At 39.9% G+C, this 17392-nt stretch overlaps 1 protein-coding gene across 2 annotated transcripts in view; it reads left to right on the top strand.

The window, feature by feature from the left end:
* Positions 1-3526: 3526 nt before the first annotated feature.
* Positions 3527-17392, top strand: part of SLC71A2 (solute carrier family 71 member 2) — a 115899-nt gene continuing 102033 nt past the window's right edge. For both annotated transcript variants that reach the window (XM_019633043.1, XM_019633042.1), the window contains exon 1: positions 3527-3909. In XM_019633043.1, the coding sequence (XP_019488588.1) occupies positions 3814-3909 (96 nt within the window). In that variant the 5' untranslated portion in view covers positions 3527-3813. The remainder of the gene's footprint in view (positions 3910-17392) is intronic.

Genomic DNA, 17392 nt, shown 5'->3' with positions numbered 1-17392 from the left:
CTCCAGGGTCACCGAGGTTCTCCTGAAACCCCAGGATCCATCAGGGACACCCAGGTCCTCAAGGGACACCAAGATCCACCAGGGATACTTGGATTTACCAGGTATACCAGGGTCCACTATGAACACTGGGGTTCTCCAGGTTCACCAGGTTGCAAGGGACACTGGGACCTACCAGAAACACCGGGATCCACCAGATACACTGGGGTCTTCAAGGGACACCTGAATCCAACAAGAAAATCAGGTTACCTCATAAGCACTTGGATCAACCAGGGACAATAAGATCTATCAGGGAAACTGGGACCCACCAGGGCCTTCTGGTGGACCTCTTTGCAAGTTATAAAAGCAGCCACCACTGGCACTATAGTTAGCCTGGCTGATAGGGATCTCAGGGCTGCAGGGAGGCATGGCCCAGGAGCCTGACCTCCTGCCGATTCACTTAAGGATGCGATTCTCAACTAGGCAGAGCTGACAGTGGACACCCCTGGGATAGGGACATTTGCCACATAAAGGATGGTCTCCTCACCCACGTTCTTCCCAGGCCAATTGTAATAGGAATACTTTCATTCTTTTTTTAATTAATGTTTTTAAAAAGATCAAACCATTTATTGTCTTATTATTTTTCTATGCTACAGTATTTTATTTATATATTTCTATATTTCATGCATATCTTTCAGAATCAATAAAAAAGGCAGCACTTCCCAAACTGTACCCTACACATTTGCATGATATTAACCATTGTTTCAAGAATAAAAATGTGTCCAAGTAAGCATAGAAAACACTGCTTACTATATTCTCTTCTTGGAAAATCATAATATCATTAGTATATTAAAACTTGAGAAAACCTGACAAAAAAGGAAACATTTAAATGTTATTATTTAACAAAGTTATTTCTTATCAGAGGAAAAACTCTTACCCTTGGTATCTATTAACATCCTGAGGATCTTTTTATTAATAGTATGAATTCAAAAGATGGGGGTATCTAAAACACTCCAGTATGAAACAAGGTACACACATATCTTTCATTAAGTGACATTAATTTTCTACAGCCTAGAATGCTGAATTAAATTACACGGAATCCCATGTCTATAATCTTGACTAGTGCTGAATTAATTAAAAGGTAAGGATAATGATCTACTAATTCCTGTTGTATAATTGTCAACATAATGCAATAAACAATTTATCTCTTAAAAATTACTTTTATGACTCTCAAGATCAAGGGACCAAGCCTCACAGTGCCATCATCAAATATTATTTACAGTGTTATATTTTTGGCAATGCATTTTAACTGGGATTTTCACAAACTGGTATGTATTTGGAGGATAACTGTAAAAGATGACAGGTTCATCTTGGCATTTTAAGCAAGTTAAATTAGACATTTTTGTATTAGTATAGGTGGCAGAACCAGAATCAAAGCATGGCTGAAAGAGGTAGGTAGTCTGGCTCAATTAAATAAAGGACATAACTCCAAAAATATGACAGCTACCCAAACATGGATTGGGTCTCTTTAACACATCCTGTACTCTGTCTATATTTAAGTAGAGGGTAGGGGAAAACTGCCTGAGATATTGTTGGAGAAATTTTCTACTTTCAATTCAAGGCTGGTAGCTTTTAAAATCCTGTCAGTTCTCATAGTGAAGACTAAAAAGTCTGCATTCAAGGCCTAGTCTCAGTAAAGTCCCCCAAATAAGAAGCAATCTAGGTAGATTACCTGAGCTCAAGAAAAGAACTTCTGCAGTCTTTCAGGAAAAGCCAATTTCGGACATTATTGTGCTTTTGGAAGCAATGTCTGAACAGTGAGTGTAAGTTAAGCTGTAACTCTGTACACCAAGTGCTATGAACTGAATTGTATCCTCCCAAAATTCTATGTTGAAGCCCTAGCCCCCAGTGTAGTGGAATTTGGAGCTGATGCCTTTGGGGGGTAATTAGGTTTAAATGAGGTTGATAAAAGTGAACTGGCATTTTGTGATGCTTGACTATAGAGTTGGGAGAACCGTGGATGCAGCTGGGCCCCTTGTTAACTGTGACCCTGACTCCATGTTTAACTTTGTGATACCTTGGGGGGGGGAGGGATGATATAAATAGAAAGAGCCATTATGAAATAGCTCTTTCTCCGAGTCTCCACATGGGCGGCAGGTTGGAGCGTGGTGTCAGAGTTGTACGTGGGCAGCCAATAGGAGCCCAGTAATGAAGCAGTGTGGTTTCTCACACTGCAGCAGTAGTTAGCTTGTTTCTTTTTTTTCCTTCCTCAGAATAAATCCTTTTCTTTTGTGCGTCATTTTGGAGAGTTATTTTCGCCAGTCAACAAGGCCATGAGGGCAGGGGTCCTCATAAGATTAGTGCCCTTATAAGAGACACCAGAGAATTGCTCTCACCTTCTCTGATGTGAGGACACAGTGAGGTGGCCATCTGCACGCCAGGAAGAACTCTCATCAGAACCCAAACTGCTGGCTCCCTGAGGTCACTGTTCTAGCCTCCAGAACCGTAAGAAATAAATTTCTGTTAAGCCACTTAGTCTATGGTATTTTGCTATGGCAGCTTAAGCTGACTAAGACACCAAGGTTATACCAGCCCAAGGCCTGGGAGGGACCTAAACCAGAGGATACACTATAGCAGAGCACACAAAAATCTTTAGGATTGTGCATGACTTGTTTGCAACACCACTACAACACGCAAACACCCAGTGGACTGACTGGGCTTACTCCATCCTCCAATTAAGTCCACCTGGGTAGTTTTAATAAGGAGTAAGATATAAGGTCTTCAAGGAGATACTGAATGTTTAAACATCTAATAGGAAAAAATATTGATTATATTTGAACTCCAGATTTGTGGCGATCCTGTTTCCCTAGCTCTGGGACTAGCCAAATCGCTTTCCTTTTGAAAGTTGGGTTGGCATCTGAAAAATAGGATATGGTATCTCACAGGTCCTTTCTGGCCAGTAATCATAACGATATTTATGGAACCAGGTTTAGTGTTAGCTGATTTCCATACAACGACACCTTACCCAAGGTACGCTATTGTCCCCAATTTACAGATGAAGGTCCGTGACTTTGAGTAATCAATTCACATTCACCATTGTTGGTACGTGGTTTGGACTGGAACAGAGGTCTGTATGTTTCCTAAGGCTGCCTTTCCCACACATCCCACAGCCCAGCTGAGCTCTCCTTCAGCTTCTCTTTGGATTTTGGAGAGGAACAGAATATCTAGTTATAGTGTATTGGCACTTCCCCAGTTCGGGATTCCAAGCGAGAAGAGGGAGGCTCTCTTTCCGTGCTAGAACGTGCCCACCTATAGATTTGATATAGACATCAGGAATCATTCGTTTGGCAGTTCGGCGACAAACCAAGCCCAGAGGAGCCGTCACTACCAAAACCCCGCACATCTAGGACTCCAGGTTGGCCAGACTCGCTTAGGTGTCAGAAAAAAGAAAATAGAGCTCGAGTCCCTGGAAAATGACGTACTTCCGGCGCGCTGCGGAGCTCTCACGCCACGCCAGCGAGCAGACGTGGAGGCGGGGTCTGAGGTGGGTGGGCTCTGCTGGATGTTCTCCGGGGCTGATCCGGAGCTTGAGGCGGGAACTGTGGTGCTAGGTGCAGCCTCTAGACCGCCCGAGGCCATCGCTGACGCCGCCGGGGATTGCGACTGGCAGGCCCTACAGCTGCTCTCTTCTCGCCTCCTCCCCCGCTCCAGCCTCGGCTGCCCGACCCTCAGGCCACCGCGGGCCGCGGAGCCCATGAGGGTGCGGGCCCCGCCGCCGCTTCTGCGGCTCCGTGGTCGTCCCAGAGCACCCCTAGCCGAGGTGGGCAGGGCCGCGGCATGAGCGTGGAGCCGGAGGAGAAGGCGACATCAGAGCCCGAGGCGGGAGCCATGCCGGAGAAGCGCGCGAGCGCGCAGGCCGCGGGCGGCAGCTCGGTGAGCGCGGGCGCGGGTACCGCCGCGTTACTCAACTCAGCTCAAGGTCCCGAGTCTGGGGAGGTTGGGTGGGGTCGCTGTCAGAATGCGGGGCTCGGACTCTGGCCCCCTGGGGGTAGGAGAGATGCCGACCCTGACCGTGCGCGTCGGTTCCGGGCAGAGGCTCCAGCTCTTAGAAAGCCCGTCTTTTCCGGATGAGCCAGCCGAATTCATCACTGCTAGGCTATTCTAGCGCTGCTTATCGCTAGACGAAACTAAGTGATTTGGTGGTTGTTTCAAAAGACGCCAGACAGGGAACCGTGAATGTTAAGTAATTTGCTTGTTTCAGAATGAGACAGCCGATACCGTTTTCGTGGTGCAATTTCTGGCCAAGCCTACTTAGATGTCTAGCCAAGCCTTTAGAACCGGCATTCGGCCCTCGACAGGGAAGTTGCTGGTGAAGGCTGGGTAGCGCCTCCCTACTCCTTCCTCGTTTTATAAGCGGTCGCAGGGGACAGGATTTCAGAGGAGTCTGTCGATCCCAGGGCCCGACTGAGGGGCATGTTCAGGCCGGTCTTTATTTCCAGTTTCACGTAAGATTCAGATGGCGTCAGAAGCCCTAAATTTAATTGGCCTGGGTTCGGCAGAACAGGTTTTGTCAGTGGCCCTGTGGTTTTTTATGGTAGAACACTAAGTCTGTCATTTCTTAAAAACCCTCTTTTTGGTCTATTTAGGACAGGAAATACAGAAACGTTAAAATGCATAGAAACTCTAGCGCCAAGGAAACTTTTTCAAAAAAGAAAAAAAAAAAAGAAATTTTAGGAAAATTGAATATATGCAGTAGGCCTCAGAGTTTTAGCTGACATATCCAAATTTGTTTTTAAAGAATACTAAATGATTGTATTTGGTGATTTGAGTTCCCATTAGTAGAAATGGGAGGACAGGTGAAGTGGAAGGAGCCAGCAGAGCTGGTTTCTAGTCCGGGTTCTATCAGAACCAGTATACACGAGGCAGGGTACTGACACAGCCTTACCACTCAATGCCTAATCTGTAAAAAGAAGGCTTAGTAAAGTTGAAGGCCCCTTCCTGCCCAAGTGACTTCTTATTTTTGCAAAAGCATTAGGGGGTCCTAATTTCAAAGATAAGATTTCTAGAAAGTGGGAAGTTTATCTTGGTAAGGGGAGGGAAATTCTATAGAATTCGTTTTTTTCCTTTTGTTTCTGATTATGTAAAAAGTAGACTTGTCATCTTCCTGTCCCCTAAACAAAACCAAACTTACAACTCCTCCTTCTGTCTTCTTAGAAATAATCACTAACCAGTGGCCCAAGCTAGTAACCTGAAAGGTAGCCCCCTTCATCCATTCTCATATCTACAACATCCAATGCATTACTCATTCTAGCTAAGTTTACCAGGTAAAGATTTATTCTCTCCTCTACATTCATGTGGTTCAGTTCCTCAGCATTTTTTACCTAGTTTTTCAGTCTCTTGAGACTCTTACTTATCTCACCATTAGTCTTCCCTCCACAGTGTAGATTAGTATGAGCTAACATGTAAATGTGATCATTGCTGCTGTCCTTTAAATTTTTTCATTGGCTCCCCTTGGCTTACAGGATAGAGAACTAACCTGGTAGGTTGAAGCATGATAGCATAGTGGTTAGATGAGCATGCTTGGAATCCAAGTTCCCACCGTTTATTATTACCTGTATAACTCTGGGCAAGTTACATAATCTCTCCCTGAATTAATAAGTGTTTGCCTCAGAGGATTGTGAAGGTTACTGAAACCTGGCACCTAGTAAGTCCTCAATAAATGTTAGCTGTTATTGTTCTTATTTCTCAATATTTTTGGCATGAATGATTGGTCAGAATGTATAAGTGATCCATGACTGATAAAAATATTCACTTCTCTCCCATTTACTAATCTATACAGGAACTGAAACCTAACCTAAAAATTAAGTGTTAATTTTGTGTACTTAGAGCAGGAACTTTTAAGGGATGATACCTTCTGTGGCCCCTGATGCTAATTAGGGCACAAGTAGATTTCCTGTCCAGTTTTTTTTTGGTTTTTTGTCTCTGAAGGTGCATAAAGTCAATAAACTGCAGTGAGGCAAATGAGTTTTCTTGATGCTTGCTGTCCTTAGTGAGATGACTAGTATGGGCAGGTGACAGAGTTCAGTCACTGGTGCTATTTGGAATGTGTGGTGGCCGTGAAAGTAGTGAATGCCTTTAATCATATATATTCATGTCATAAGCCAATACTGTCAAATTATGCATCTTTCCTGGGTAGTATGCAGTTTCTGGGTTGTATCACTTCCAGGTGCTATTTTCTACAGTCCCCAGGACTTGATTTCATTTTAGTGTGTTGGAATTTCCTTATAGCTTGATTTCATTGTTTCAGGTTCTTAGATGCTACTGATCTGCCCATTTACAGGAAATTGGCTGACAACTTTTTTCTACCATTTTGGCAGAGATGTTTTTGACCTGAAAAAGACATTGTCAAAAAGATGTATTGACCTGAATAATAGAAGGGAATCAAGTATTTACTCCAAGGGATTATTGCCTTCTGGTAAAGGGAGGTGTGGATTAAGTTTTTATATAATGTAACATATGGGTGGAAGTTCTTTTTTTTTTGCATATAGATAACCAATTGTCACATCATTTGTTGAAAAACTTTTTTATTCACTAAATTGCTTCTGTAGCTTTGTCAGAATTCAGTTATCCATATATGTGTCAGTCTATTCTGGATTCTCTATTATGTTTCATTGATCTATTTGTTTATCTTTGCATTAGTACCACTCACTCAATCTCTGTTACTGGAGGTTCATAATAAGACTTGAAACAAGTAGAGTTAGTTCTACAACCTTGTTCTTCTCTTTTAAAATTGTTTTGGCTATTCTGGGTCCTTTGCATCTTAGAATTATAGGATCAGTTTATTAATTTCTACAAAAAAAAAAGCCTGCTGGTGTTTTCATTGGGGTTGTGTTGACACTGAATATGAGTTTGGAAAAAATTGAAAACAATATCAAGTATTCTGATCCATGAACGAGGTGTCTTTCCATTTGTTTTAGATCTTCTTTAATTCCTCTAAGTTCTGTTTTGTAGTTTTCATTATAAAGTTCTTTCACATCATTTGTCCAATTATTTCCTATTTCATATTTTTTATTCTATTATACATGTAATGTAAATGTAAGATAAGTGTGAATTCTTAAGAAAATGTAAATTCATAGTTGTTTGTTGCCAACGTATGTAAATACAGTTAAGAAATGTTTTTAAGTGTACAGTTCATTGGTGTTAAGTATATTTACATTGTGTACAGCCAATCTCCAGAACTTTTTCATTTTGTAAAACTATATCTGTTAAACAGTTACTCTCCATTTACTCCATCCTTGACCCCTAGTAACCACCATTCTGCTTTCAGTTTCTCAGGTTGACTACTCTAGATACCTCATATAAGTGAAATCATAGACTCTGTCTTTTCGTGACTGGCTTATTTCACTTAGATATGATGTCCTCAAGATTGTTGTTGACACATGTTGACATATGTTGTCTTCAAGGATGTTGAAGGCATGTGTGGCATGTGTGAATTTCCTTCCTTTAAGACTGAATATTTCATTTTATGTATATGCCACATTTTATTTCTCCTTTTATCTGTTGAGCACTTGTGTTGCTTCTGTCTTTTGGCTATTGTGAATGATGCTGCTGGCACAAGTGTACAAATATCTCTTTGAGACCCTGCTTTCAATTATTTTGGATATTTACCCAGAAATGGAATTGTGGGATCACTGGGTAATTCTATTTTTAATTGTTTCAGAAACCGCCATACTGTTTCCTGTAATGGCTGCACCATTTTACGTTCCCACCAGCAGTGCACAAGGCTTCTAATTTCTCCACATCCTCGCCATCCTTGTTATTTTCTGTTGTTTTGTTTTGTTTTTGGTTATGTTTTTGTTTTGGATAGTTGTCATCCTGATAGGTGTGAGGTGATAGCTCATGATTTTGATTTTGCATTCATCTAATTACTGATATTGAGCATTTTTCATATGCATGTTTGGCCATTCGTATATTCTCTTTGGAGAAATGTCTATTCAAGTCTTTTGCCCATTTTTAAATTGGGTTATTTGGGGTTTTTGTTGTTGAGTTGTAGAAGTTCCTTATATATTCTGGATATTATTAGCTCCTTATCAGATACATGCTTTACAAATATTTTCCCCACAGGTTGCCTTTTCACTCTGTTGATTGTGTCCTTTGATGCATAGAAGTTTTTAATTATTGGGTTGTCGGAAAAGTCATGACATATTTTTTCTATGTTTTTGTTGCAAAAATGCATCATGACTTTTCCAACAACCCAATATAATAAAGTCCAACTTAAAGTTTGTAATTTTGATGAAGCCCAATATCTGTTTTTTCTTTTGTTGCTGATAGTTTTGGAGTCATGTCTAACAATCCATTACTAACTCCAAGATTTACCTCTGCTTTCTTCTAGGAGTTTTATGGTCTTAGCTGAGGTCACTCATCCATTTTGAGTTAATTTTTTTTATATGGTGTGAGGTAGGGAACCAACTTTGTTCTTTATATGTAGAAATTCAGTTGTCTCAGCACTATATGTTGAAGAGACTATTCTTTCCCCATTGAATGGATTTAGCACTGCTGCCAAAAATCAGTTGGACACATATATATGGGTTTATTTGTGGACTCGCAATTCTGTTCAGTTGGTGTATATGACAGCTTCCCTCTGTCTTTTGCTTCTGTGTTGGCAAGTCATTGATGTTGGGGATGGTGTGTGGGACAATTGGGAGTAACTTTCAACTTTATCTTTTTCCAGTTGACAGCAGATGACCTGATTGACAAAAGTCATATGCCCTAATTCATCGGAACTTTTCAGGTCATATTGAGAAAACAGGTGCTGGGGTTAGTAGAGATTGTCCTTTTGCCCAGATGCACACAAGCCAGGCCAGTCTCTTTATTGTGGGGAAAGGGGTGGGTGGATAAGTAAAGGTCTGCACTTTTCTTTGCCTGAGGAATTGTGTACATTTGACTCCCTTTACTTCTTACTCAGGTTGCTACAGTTCATGCTACCTGTCATATATCTGTGCTAATTCTATTTGTTCAGAAATTTGGGCCTAGAACAAAGGCAATATAAGTAATAGAGTGGTTAGTAGTATTCTTTGGATAGAATACCAGCTTAGGCAGTTACGAAGCATTTGAGCTGGGCAAGTTAATTAAATTCTCTGCATCTGAGTTGTTGTTTTTTGTTTTGTTTTTTGAAAGGTATGTTTTACTTTTAATTTTTTTAGTTATGACTCTTTATTTTTATTTTTTTATTAGTTCCAGGTGTACAAAACAACATAACAATTAGACATTTACACACCTCACAAAGTGGTAACCCCAACAAGTCTATATACATCTGATACCATACATAGCTATTACAATACGATTGAGTATAGTCCCTATGCTGTACTTTACATCTTTACATCCCGTGACCATATGTGTGTGTGTGTGTGGCTGTATAGTAGTTAACATTCAGTATTATTTTATATTAGTTGTAGGTGTACAGGCAAGAGGTTAGGATCTATATAATTTATGAAGTAATCCCCCCATAAGTCTACTACCCATCTCACACCATACATAGCTTTTAAAACATTATTGACTACCGTATTTTCCCCATACTGTATTTTACATCTCTGTGACTACCAATTTGTACTTCCTAATCCCTTCACCTTTCTCACCCATCCCCCCAACCGCCGTCCCATCTAGCAACCATCAGTTTGTTCTCTATCTATGAGTCTATTTCTGTTTTGTTTGTTTGTTTATTCTGTTCTTTAGATTCCACTTATAAGTGAGATCATACAGTATTTGTCTTTCTCAGTCTGACTTATTTCACTTCGCTTTATATATTCTAGGGCCATCCATGTTTTTGCAAATGGTAAGATTTCATTCTTTTTTATGACAGAGTAATATTCTGTTGTATAAATGTACCATATTTTTTTTATTAGTTTCAGGTGTACAAAGCAACGTAATAGACATTTAAACCCCACATAAAGTGATAACCCACCCCCCAAACTACCCCTCTCACATCTTATATAGCTATTACAATACCATTGACTGTCTTCCCCATGTTGTACTCCACATCCTGTGACTATGTATACCTATATATTTAGTTATAGTTGACATTTAGTATTATTTTACTTCAGCTTCCGGTGTACAGCACAGTGTTCAGGCGTCTACATGGTCTATGAAGTGATCCCCCTGATAAGTCCAATGCCCATCTGGCAACTTATATGATCTTTATAACATTGTTGATTATATTCCCCATACTGTATTAACTACCAATTTGTATTTGTTAATACCTTCACCTTTTCCACCCTGCCCCCAACCCTATTCCCATCTATCACCCTGATAGATGTAATACTTACCTGTCACCATACCTAGTTATTACAGTATTATTGACTATGTTCATTATGCTATACCCTACATCCCCATGACTACTGTGTAACAACCAATTTGCACTTCTTAATCCCTTCCCCTTTCATCTATCCTTAACCCCCCTCCCATCTTAAAGAAGTCCCTCTAAGATTCCTTGTAGTACTGGTTTAGTGGTAATGAACTCCTTCAGCTTTTTCTTGTCTGGGAAGCTCCTTATGTGTCCTTCAATTCTAAATGACAGTTTTGCTGGGTAGAGTAATCTTGGTTGTATGTCATTGCTTTTCATCACTTGGAATATTTCCTGCCACTCCCTTCTTGTCTGCAAAGTTTCTGTTGAGAAATCAGCTGCCAGTCTTATGGGGGCTCCCTTGTAGGTAACTAACTGCTTTTCTCTTGCTGCTTTTAAGATTCTCTCTTTGTCTATAACTTTTGGTATTTTAATTATGATGTGTCTTGGTGTGGGCCTCTTTGGGTTCATCTTGTTGGTACTTTCTGTGCTTCCTGGGCTTCTGTGTCTATTTGCTTCACCAGGTTCAGGAAGTTTTCTGTCATTATGTCTTCAAATAGGTTTTCAATTCCTTGCTCTCTCTCTTCTCCTTCTGGTACCCATATAATGTGAATGTTGGTACGCCTGATATTGTCCCAGAGGCCTCTTAAACTCTCCTCAGTTTTTTGGATTCTTTTTTCTTTTTATTATTCTGGTTGGGTTTCTTCTTCTACCTTACCTTCTACATCGTTGGTTGGATCCTCTGCCTCATCTAATCTACTTTTGATTCCCTGTAATATAGTCATTTCCATTATTTATTTATTTCCATTATTATTTATTTCTGACTGGTTCTTTTTCATGGTTTCCATCTCCATTTTTATGCTTCCTATCTCTCTGTTGAAGTTCTCCCTGAGATCATTGAGCATTCTTATAACCAGTGTTTGGAACTCTGTATCTGATAGATTGCTTATCTTCATTTTGTTTAGTTCTATTCCTGGAGATTTGTTCTGTTCTTTTATTTGGGACATGTTTCTTTGTCTCCCCATTTTGGCTGCCTCCCTGTGTTTGTTTCTATGTATTAGGTAGGGCTGCTATGTGTTCTGGTCTTAGTAGAGTGGCCTTATATAGTAGGTGTGCTGTGGGGTTCAGTGGCGCAGTCTTTCTGGTCACCTGAGCCACACGCTCTAGGTGTGTCCCTTGTGTGGGTTGTGTGTGCCCTCCTCTTGTAGTTGAGCCTTGATTGATAATTGCACATTAATGGTAGGGACTGACCTTTGGGCTCACTGGTTGTGAGGACTGGCCTTGATTACAGTGGAAGAGCTGTGGTACAGGGGCTGATCCTACGGAGCAGGATCTGCCTCAGCAGGACTCTGGTACTTGCCCAATCCGCTCCTTGGGTGTGTTCTAGGAGGTGGCTGGATAATGCTCCAGCTCGTTTTGAAGCTGGACACTGGGGACACCAGCCTCAGGACCACCTTGGATGGGACCTGCTATATAGCAAGTTCAGCCACAGCCTATGCCCCACCCAGGGCCACCCAGCAGGAGCCACAAAGAAATGTGTAGATGGCTGCCACCCATGCTGTGCTTGTAAGCGCCTTGAGAGGCCAAGTTGTGAACCAAGGCCAGCTGCCACTTGTGCCAGCCTAGGGCTGCTCAGACAGAGGAAATGTACCACAATTTCTTTATCCAATCGTCTGTTGATGGGCTTTGGGTTGTTTCTATCTCTTGGCTATTGTGAATCGTGCTGCAGTAAACATAGGGGTGCATATACTTTTTTCTTTTTTTTTTAAAGATTTTTATTGGGGAATTGAGGGGATGGGAACAGAGCTGGGGAGTTGGGGAGGGGGAACAGACAAGTTGCTGTCGTTTTTTGTTCTTCAGTCTAGTTGTGGAGGACGTTGCTTCACTGGCCCAAGTTGGCACCATCATTGCGCTCTTTCCGGGCAAGGCAGATCAGTCGCTGGCTTCTGGACGGCCGCTCACTGCGGCTGCTGGCCGCTCACGCAGGCTGCTGGCTACACACGGTAGCCCTTGGCAACCCACTGCCACAGGGGCTGCAGCCTATGCCGTCGCCAGCGACTCATGGCATCCAGCTCCAGGTTGAGCTGTTGTTGAGCATCTTAGCTGTGGAGGGCAGTGTCACTGGCCCTCATATGTGGGATCCGAACCGGGGCTCTCTGGCGTCCCAAGCCAGTTCTTAACCATCGCGCCACTCAGCCGGCCCTGCATATACTTTTTTCAATTAGCATTTGGGATTGCCTTGGATAAATATCCAGGAGTGGAATTGCAGAGTCATGATGTAGTTTTTGACTACATAATGTAGTTATAATGTAATTTTTAATATTTTGAGGAACTTCCATACTGTTTTTCATAGTGGCTGCACCAATTTGCAATCCCATCAACAGAGCATAAAGGTTCCCTTTTCTCCACATCCTTGCCAACACTTGTTGTTTGTTGATTTATTGATGATGGCCATTCTGACAGGAGTGAATTGGTATCTCATTGTGGTTTTTATTCGCGTTTCTCTGATGGTTAGTGATGTTGAGCATCATTTCATATGTCTATTGGCCATCTGAATGTCCTCTTTGGAGAAATGCGTGTTCAGGTCCTCTGCCCATTTTTTAAATTGGATTTATTTTTGGTTTTGAGTTTGAGTTTTTAAATAAATTTTGGATATTAGCCCCTATAAGATGTTTCATTGGCAAATACCTTCTCCTGTTCAGTAGAATGTCTTTTTGTTTTGTTGATGGTTTCCTTTGCTGTGCAAAACTTTGTAGTTTTCTATAGTCCCATTTGTTTGTTTTTTCTTTTGTTTCCCTTTACTGAGGAGATACATCAGTAAAAGTATTTCTAAGGCTAATGTCTGATAATTTACTTCCTATATTTTCTTCTAGGAATTTTGTGGTTTCCGGACTACTATTTAAGTCTTTAAACCATTTTGAGTTTATTCTTGTATATGGTGTAAGTAGGTGGTCCGGTTTCATTTTGTGTGTGTGTGTGTGTATCTGTCCAGTTTTCCCAGCACCATTTATTGAATAGACTGTCTTTATCCCAGTGTAAATTCTTGCTTCCTTTGTCATAGATTAAGTGACCCTACAGGGATGGATTTATTTCTGAGCTGTATTTTGTTCCATTGATTTATGTGTCTGTTTTTATGCTAATATTATGCTGTTTTGATTACTGTGGCCTTGTAGTATAATTTGATATCAGGTAATGTGATACTTTCAGCTTTGTTCTTCTTTATCAGGATTGCCATGGATATTTGGGGTCTCCTATGGTGCCATATAAATTTTAGGATTATTTGTTCTAGTTCTGTGAAAAATGTCATTGGTATTTTGATAGGGATTGCATTGAATCTATAGATTGCTTTGGGTAGTGTGGACATTTTAACTATATTCTTCCTACCCATGAGCATGGTATATGTTTCCATTTATATGTATGATCTTTAAAATCTCTCTTCAAGGTCTGATAATTTTCTGAGTATAGGTCTTTTACTTCCTTGGTTAGATTTATTCCTGAGTTTTTTTTGTTTTAATTCAATTGTAAATGGGATTGTTTTCTTAATTTCTTCTTCTGATAGTTCATTATTGGTGTATAAAAATGCAACTGATTTCTGAATATTAATTTTGTATCCTGCTACTTTACTAAATTCACTTAGCAGTTCTAATAGCTTTTTGGTGGAATCTTTGGGATTCTCCATGTATATAGTATTATGTCATCTGCAAATAATGACAGATTATTTCTCCTTTCCAATTTGGATGCCTTTTATTTCTTTTTCTTGTCTGGTTGCTGTGGCTAGAACCTCCAGTACTATGTTGAATAGAAGTGATGAAAGTAGGCATCTTTGTCTTGTTCCTGATCTTAAGGGGAATGCTCTTAGCTTTTCCCAATTGAGTATGATATTAGTTGTGGGTTTTTTATATATGACCTTTATTATGTTGAGATACATTCCCCCTATTCCGACTATGTTGAGAGTTTCTATCAAAAATCGATGCTGGATTTTGTAAAATGCTTTTTCTGCATTTATCGATATGATCATATGATTTTTATTTTTCATTTTGTTTATGTGGTGTATCATGTTAATTGATTTGCGGATATTGAACTAACCTTGTGTACCAAGAATGAATCCCACTTGATTGTGATGTATAATCTTTTTAATGTATTACTCAATTTGGTTTGCTAATTTTTTATTTTTTACTACTAGCCAAGCCACCCTGTCAACCTGTTGGCAGCTCAGCGACAGCTCAGCTTGGGCGCAGAGTCACTGGCCCATGTGGGAATCGAACTGGCGGCCCTGAGCTTGCACTCTTAAGCTAATTCTTAACCAACTGAGCCACTCAGCCGGCCCCTATTTTGCTAATATTTTTTTGAGGATTTTTGCACCCATGTTCATCAAGGATATCGGTCTATAATTTTCTTTTTTTGTAATGTCTTTGTCTGGTTTTGGAATCAGGGTAATGGTGGCCTCATAAAATGAGTTGGGGAGCCTTCCCTCATGTTTTTTTTGGAATAGTTTGAGGAGAATAGATGTTAATTCTATTTTGAATGTTTGGTAATATTCACCTGTGAAGCCATCTGATCCAGGACTTTTGTTTGTTGGGAGCTTATTGATTACTGATTCAATTTTGTTGGTAGTAATCAGTCTGTTAAGATTTTCTTTTTCTTTTTTATTCAACTTTGGAAGATTGTATGCTCCTAGGAATTTGTTCATTTCTTCCAAATTGTCTGATTTGTTGGTGTATAGCTGCTGATAGTATTTTCTTAAAATTTTTTGTATTTCTGTGGTGTTGGTTATCATTTCTCCTCTTTCATTTCTGATTTTATTGATTTGGGTCCTTTTTTTTTCTTGATGAGTCTTGATAAAGGTTTGTTAATTTTGTTTATCTTTTCAGAAAGAAAAAAAACAGCTCTTGGTTTTCTTGATTTTTTTTTATTCTTTGTTTTGTTTATTTCCACTGTGATCTTTATTATTTCCTTCCTTCTACTCACTTTGGGCTTTGTTTGCTGTTCTTTTTCCAGTTCCATTAGGTGTAAGGATAGACTGTTGATTGGAGTTTTTCATGTTTTATTAGGTTGGCCTGCATTGCTTTGAATTTTTCTCTTACAACTGTTTTTGCTGTGTCCCACAGATTTTAAGTCCTGTGCTTTAATTTTCATTTGTCTCAAGGTATCTTTTGATTTCTTCCTTGATCTCATTGTTGACTCATTCATTATTTAGTAGCATGTATTTAATCTCCATGTATTTGTGTGTTTTTCAGTCATTTCTTGTAATTGATTTCTAGTTTCATACCACTGTGGTCAGAGAAGATGCTTGATATGATTTCAGTCTTCTTAAATGTATTGAGACTTGTTTTGTGGCCTAACATCTAGTCTATCTTGGAAAATATTCCGTGTGCACTTAAAAAGAATGTATATTCTGCTGCTTTGGGGTGAAATGCTCTGAAAATATCAATTAAATCCATCTGGTCTAGTGTTGTCATTTAAGGCCGCTGTTCTGTGTTGATTTTCTGTCTGGAAGATCTGTCCATTGGTGTCAGTGGGGTGTTAACGTGCTCTAATATGATTGTTTTACTGTTGATCTCTCCCTTTATGTTGGTCAATATTTGTTTGACATATTTAGGTGCTTCTATTTTTGGTGCATAGATGTTTACTAGGTTTATGTCCTCTTGTTGGATCGATCCCTTTATTATTATGTGATGTCCTTCTTTGTCCCTTATTATAGTCTTCATTTTAAAGTCTGTTTTGTCAGATATAAATATTGCTACTCCAGCTTTTTGCTCATTTGCATTTGCATGAAATATCTTTTTCCATTCCTTTACTTTCAGTCTGTGTGTCTTTTGATCGAAGGTGGGTCTCTTGTAGACAGCGTATGCATGGATCTTGTTTTCTTACCCACTCAGCTACCCTGTGTCTCTTGATTGGAGCATTTAATTCATTTAAATTTAAAGTGATTATTGATAGGTACATAGTTATCAACATTGTATTAATCATATTTTAAATCTTGGTGGTGGTTGTTGTTCGTCTTCTTCGTTGCCGCCGCCCTCCTCCTCCTCCTCCTCCTCCTCCTCTTCCTCTTCTTCCTCTTCTGTGTTGTCCTTTTAATATTTCTTGTAATACTGGCTTGGTGGTAATGAATTCCTTTAGCTTTTTCTTGTCTGGGAAGCTCTTTATCTCTCATTCAATTTTAAATGATGGCCTTGCTGGGTAGATTAGTCTTGGTTGTAGGTCTTCATTTTTCATCACTTTGAATATTTCCTGCCAATCCCTTCTGGCCTGCAAAGTTTCTGTTAAGAAATCAGCTGAGTCTTATGCGAGCTCCTTTGTGAATAACTAGATGTCTTTCTCTCGCTGCTTTGAGGATTCTCTCTTTGTGTTTAATCTTTGTCATTTTGACTATGTTGTGTCTTGGTGTGGGCCTGTTTGGGTTCATGTTGTTTGGGACTCTCTGTCCTTCCTTGGCTTGTATGTCAATTTCCTTCACCAGGTTAGGGAAGTTTTCAGTAATTTTTTTTTCAAATTGGTTCTCAAGCCAATTGCTCCCTCACTTCTTCTGGTATGGCTATGATGCGAATATTGTTGCGCCTGATGTTGTGCCAAAGGTCCTTTCAACTATCTTCATTGGTTTTTATTCTTTTTTTGTTTTGATTGGATGTATTCTGCAACCTTGTCTTCTGAATCACTGATTCGATCCTCTGCTTCATCTAATCTGCTGGTGATTCCTTCTAGTGTAGGGATCAGCAAACTTTTGAGATAGAAGAGCTGCCAGGGGTCAGCAAACTGCAGCTCGCAAGCCGCAGGCTCTGAAGTAAAATTGAAAATGAAAATAAAACTATCATTGTTTCATTTATGAAACTTTTAAAGGATATGATTCACATAATGGTGATTATGTAAAAATATGTTTATGGCTCTCGAATAATTTTTCAATTGTTGTGAGGGACAGGATTGGCTCTTCCAGGGGTTGGCAAACTTTTGAGACGGAACATACCCAAAGAGCCACATGTGGCTCGTGAGCTGCATGCAGTTTGCTGACCCCTTTATTCTTTATTTTAGTTATTGTATTCTTTATTTATGACTAGCTCTTTTTTATGGTTTCTATGC

The sequence above is a fragment of the Hipposideros armiger genome, unplaced genomic scaffold (assembly GCF_001890085.2).
Source record: "Hipposideros armiger isolate ML-2016 unplaced genomic scaffold, ASM189008v1 scaffold_1229, whole genome shotgun sequence".
Taxonomy (NCBI): domain Eukaryota; kingdom Metazoa; phylum Chordata; class Mammalia; order Chiroptera; family Hipposideridae; genus Hipposideros; species Hipposideros armiger.
The sequence above is the reverse complement of the archived record's forward strand: the minus strand, read 5'-3'. Positions and strand labels throughout refer to the sequence as shown.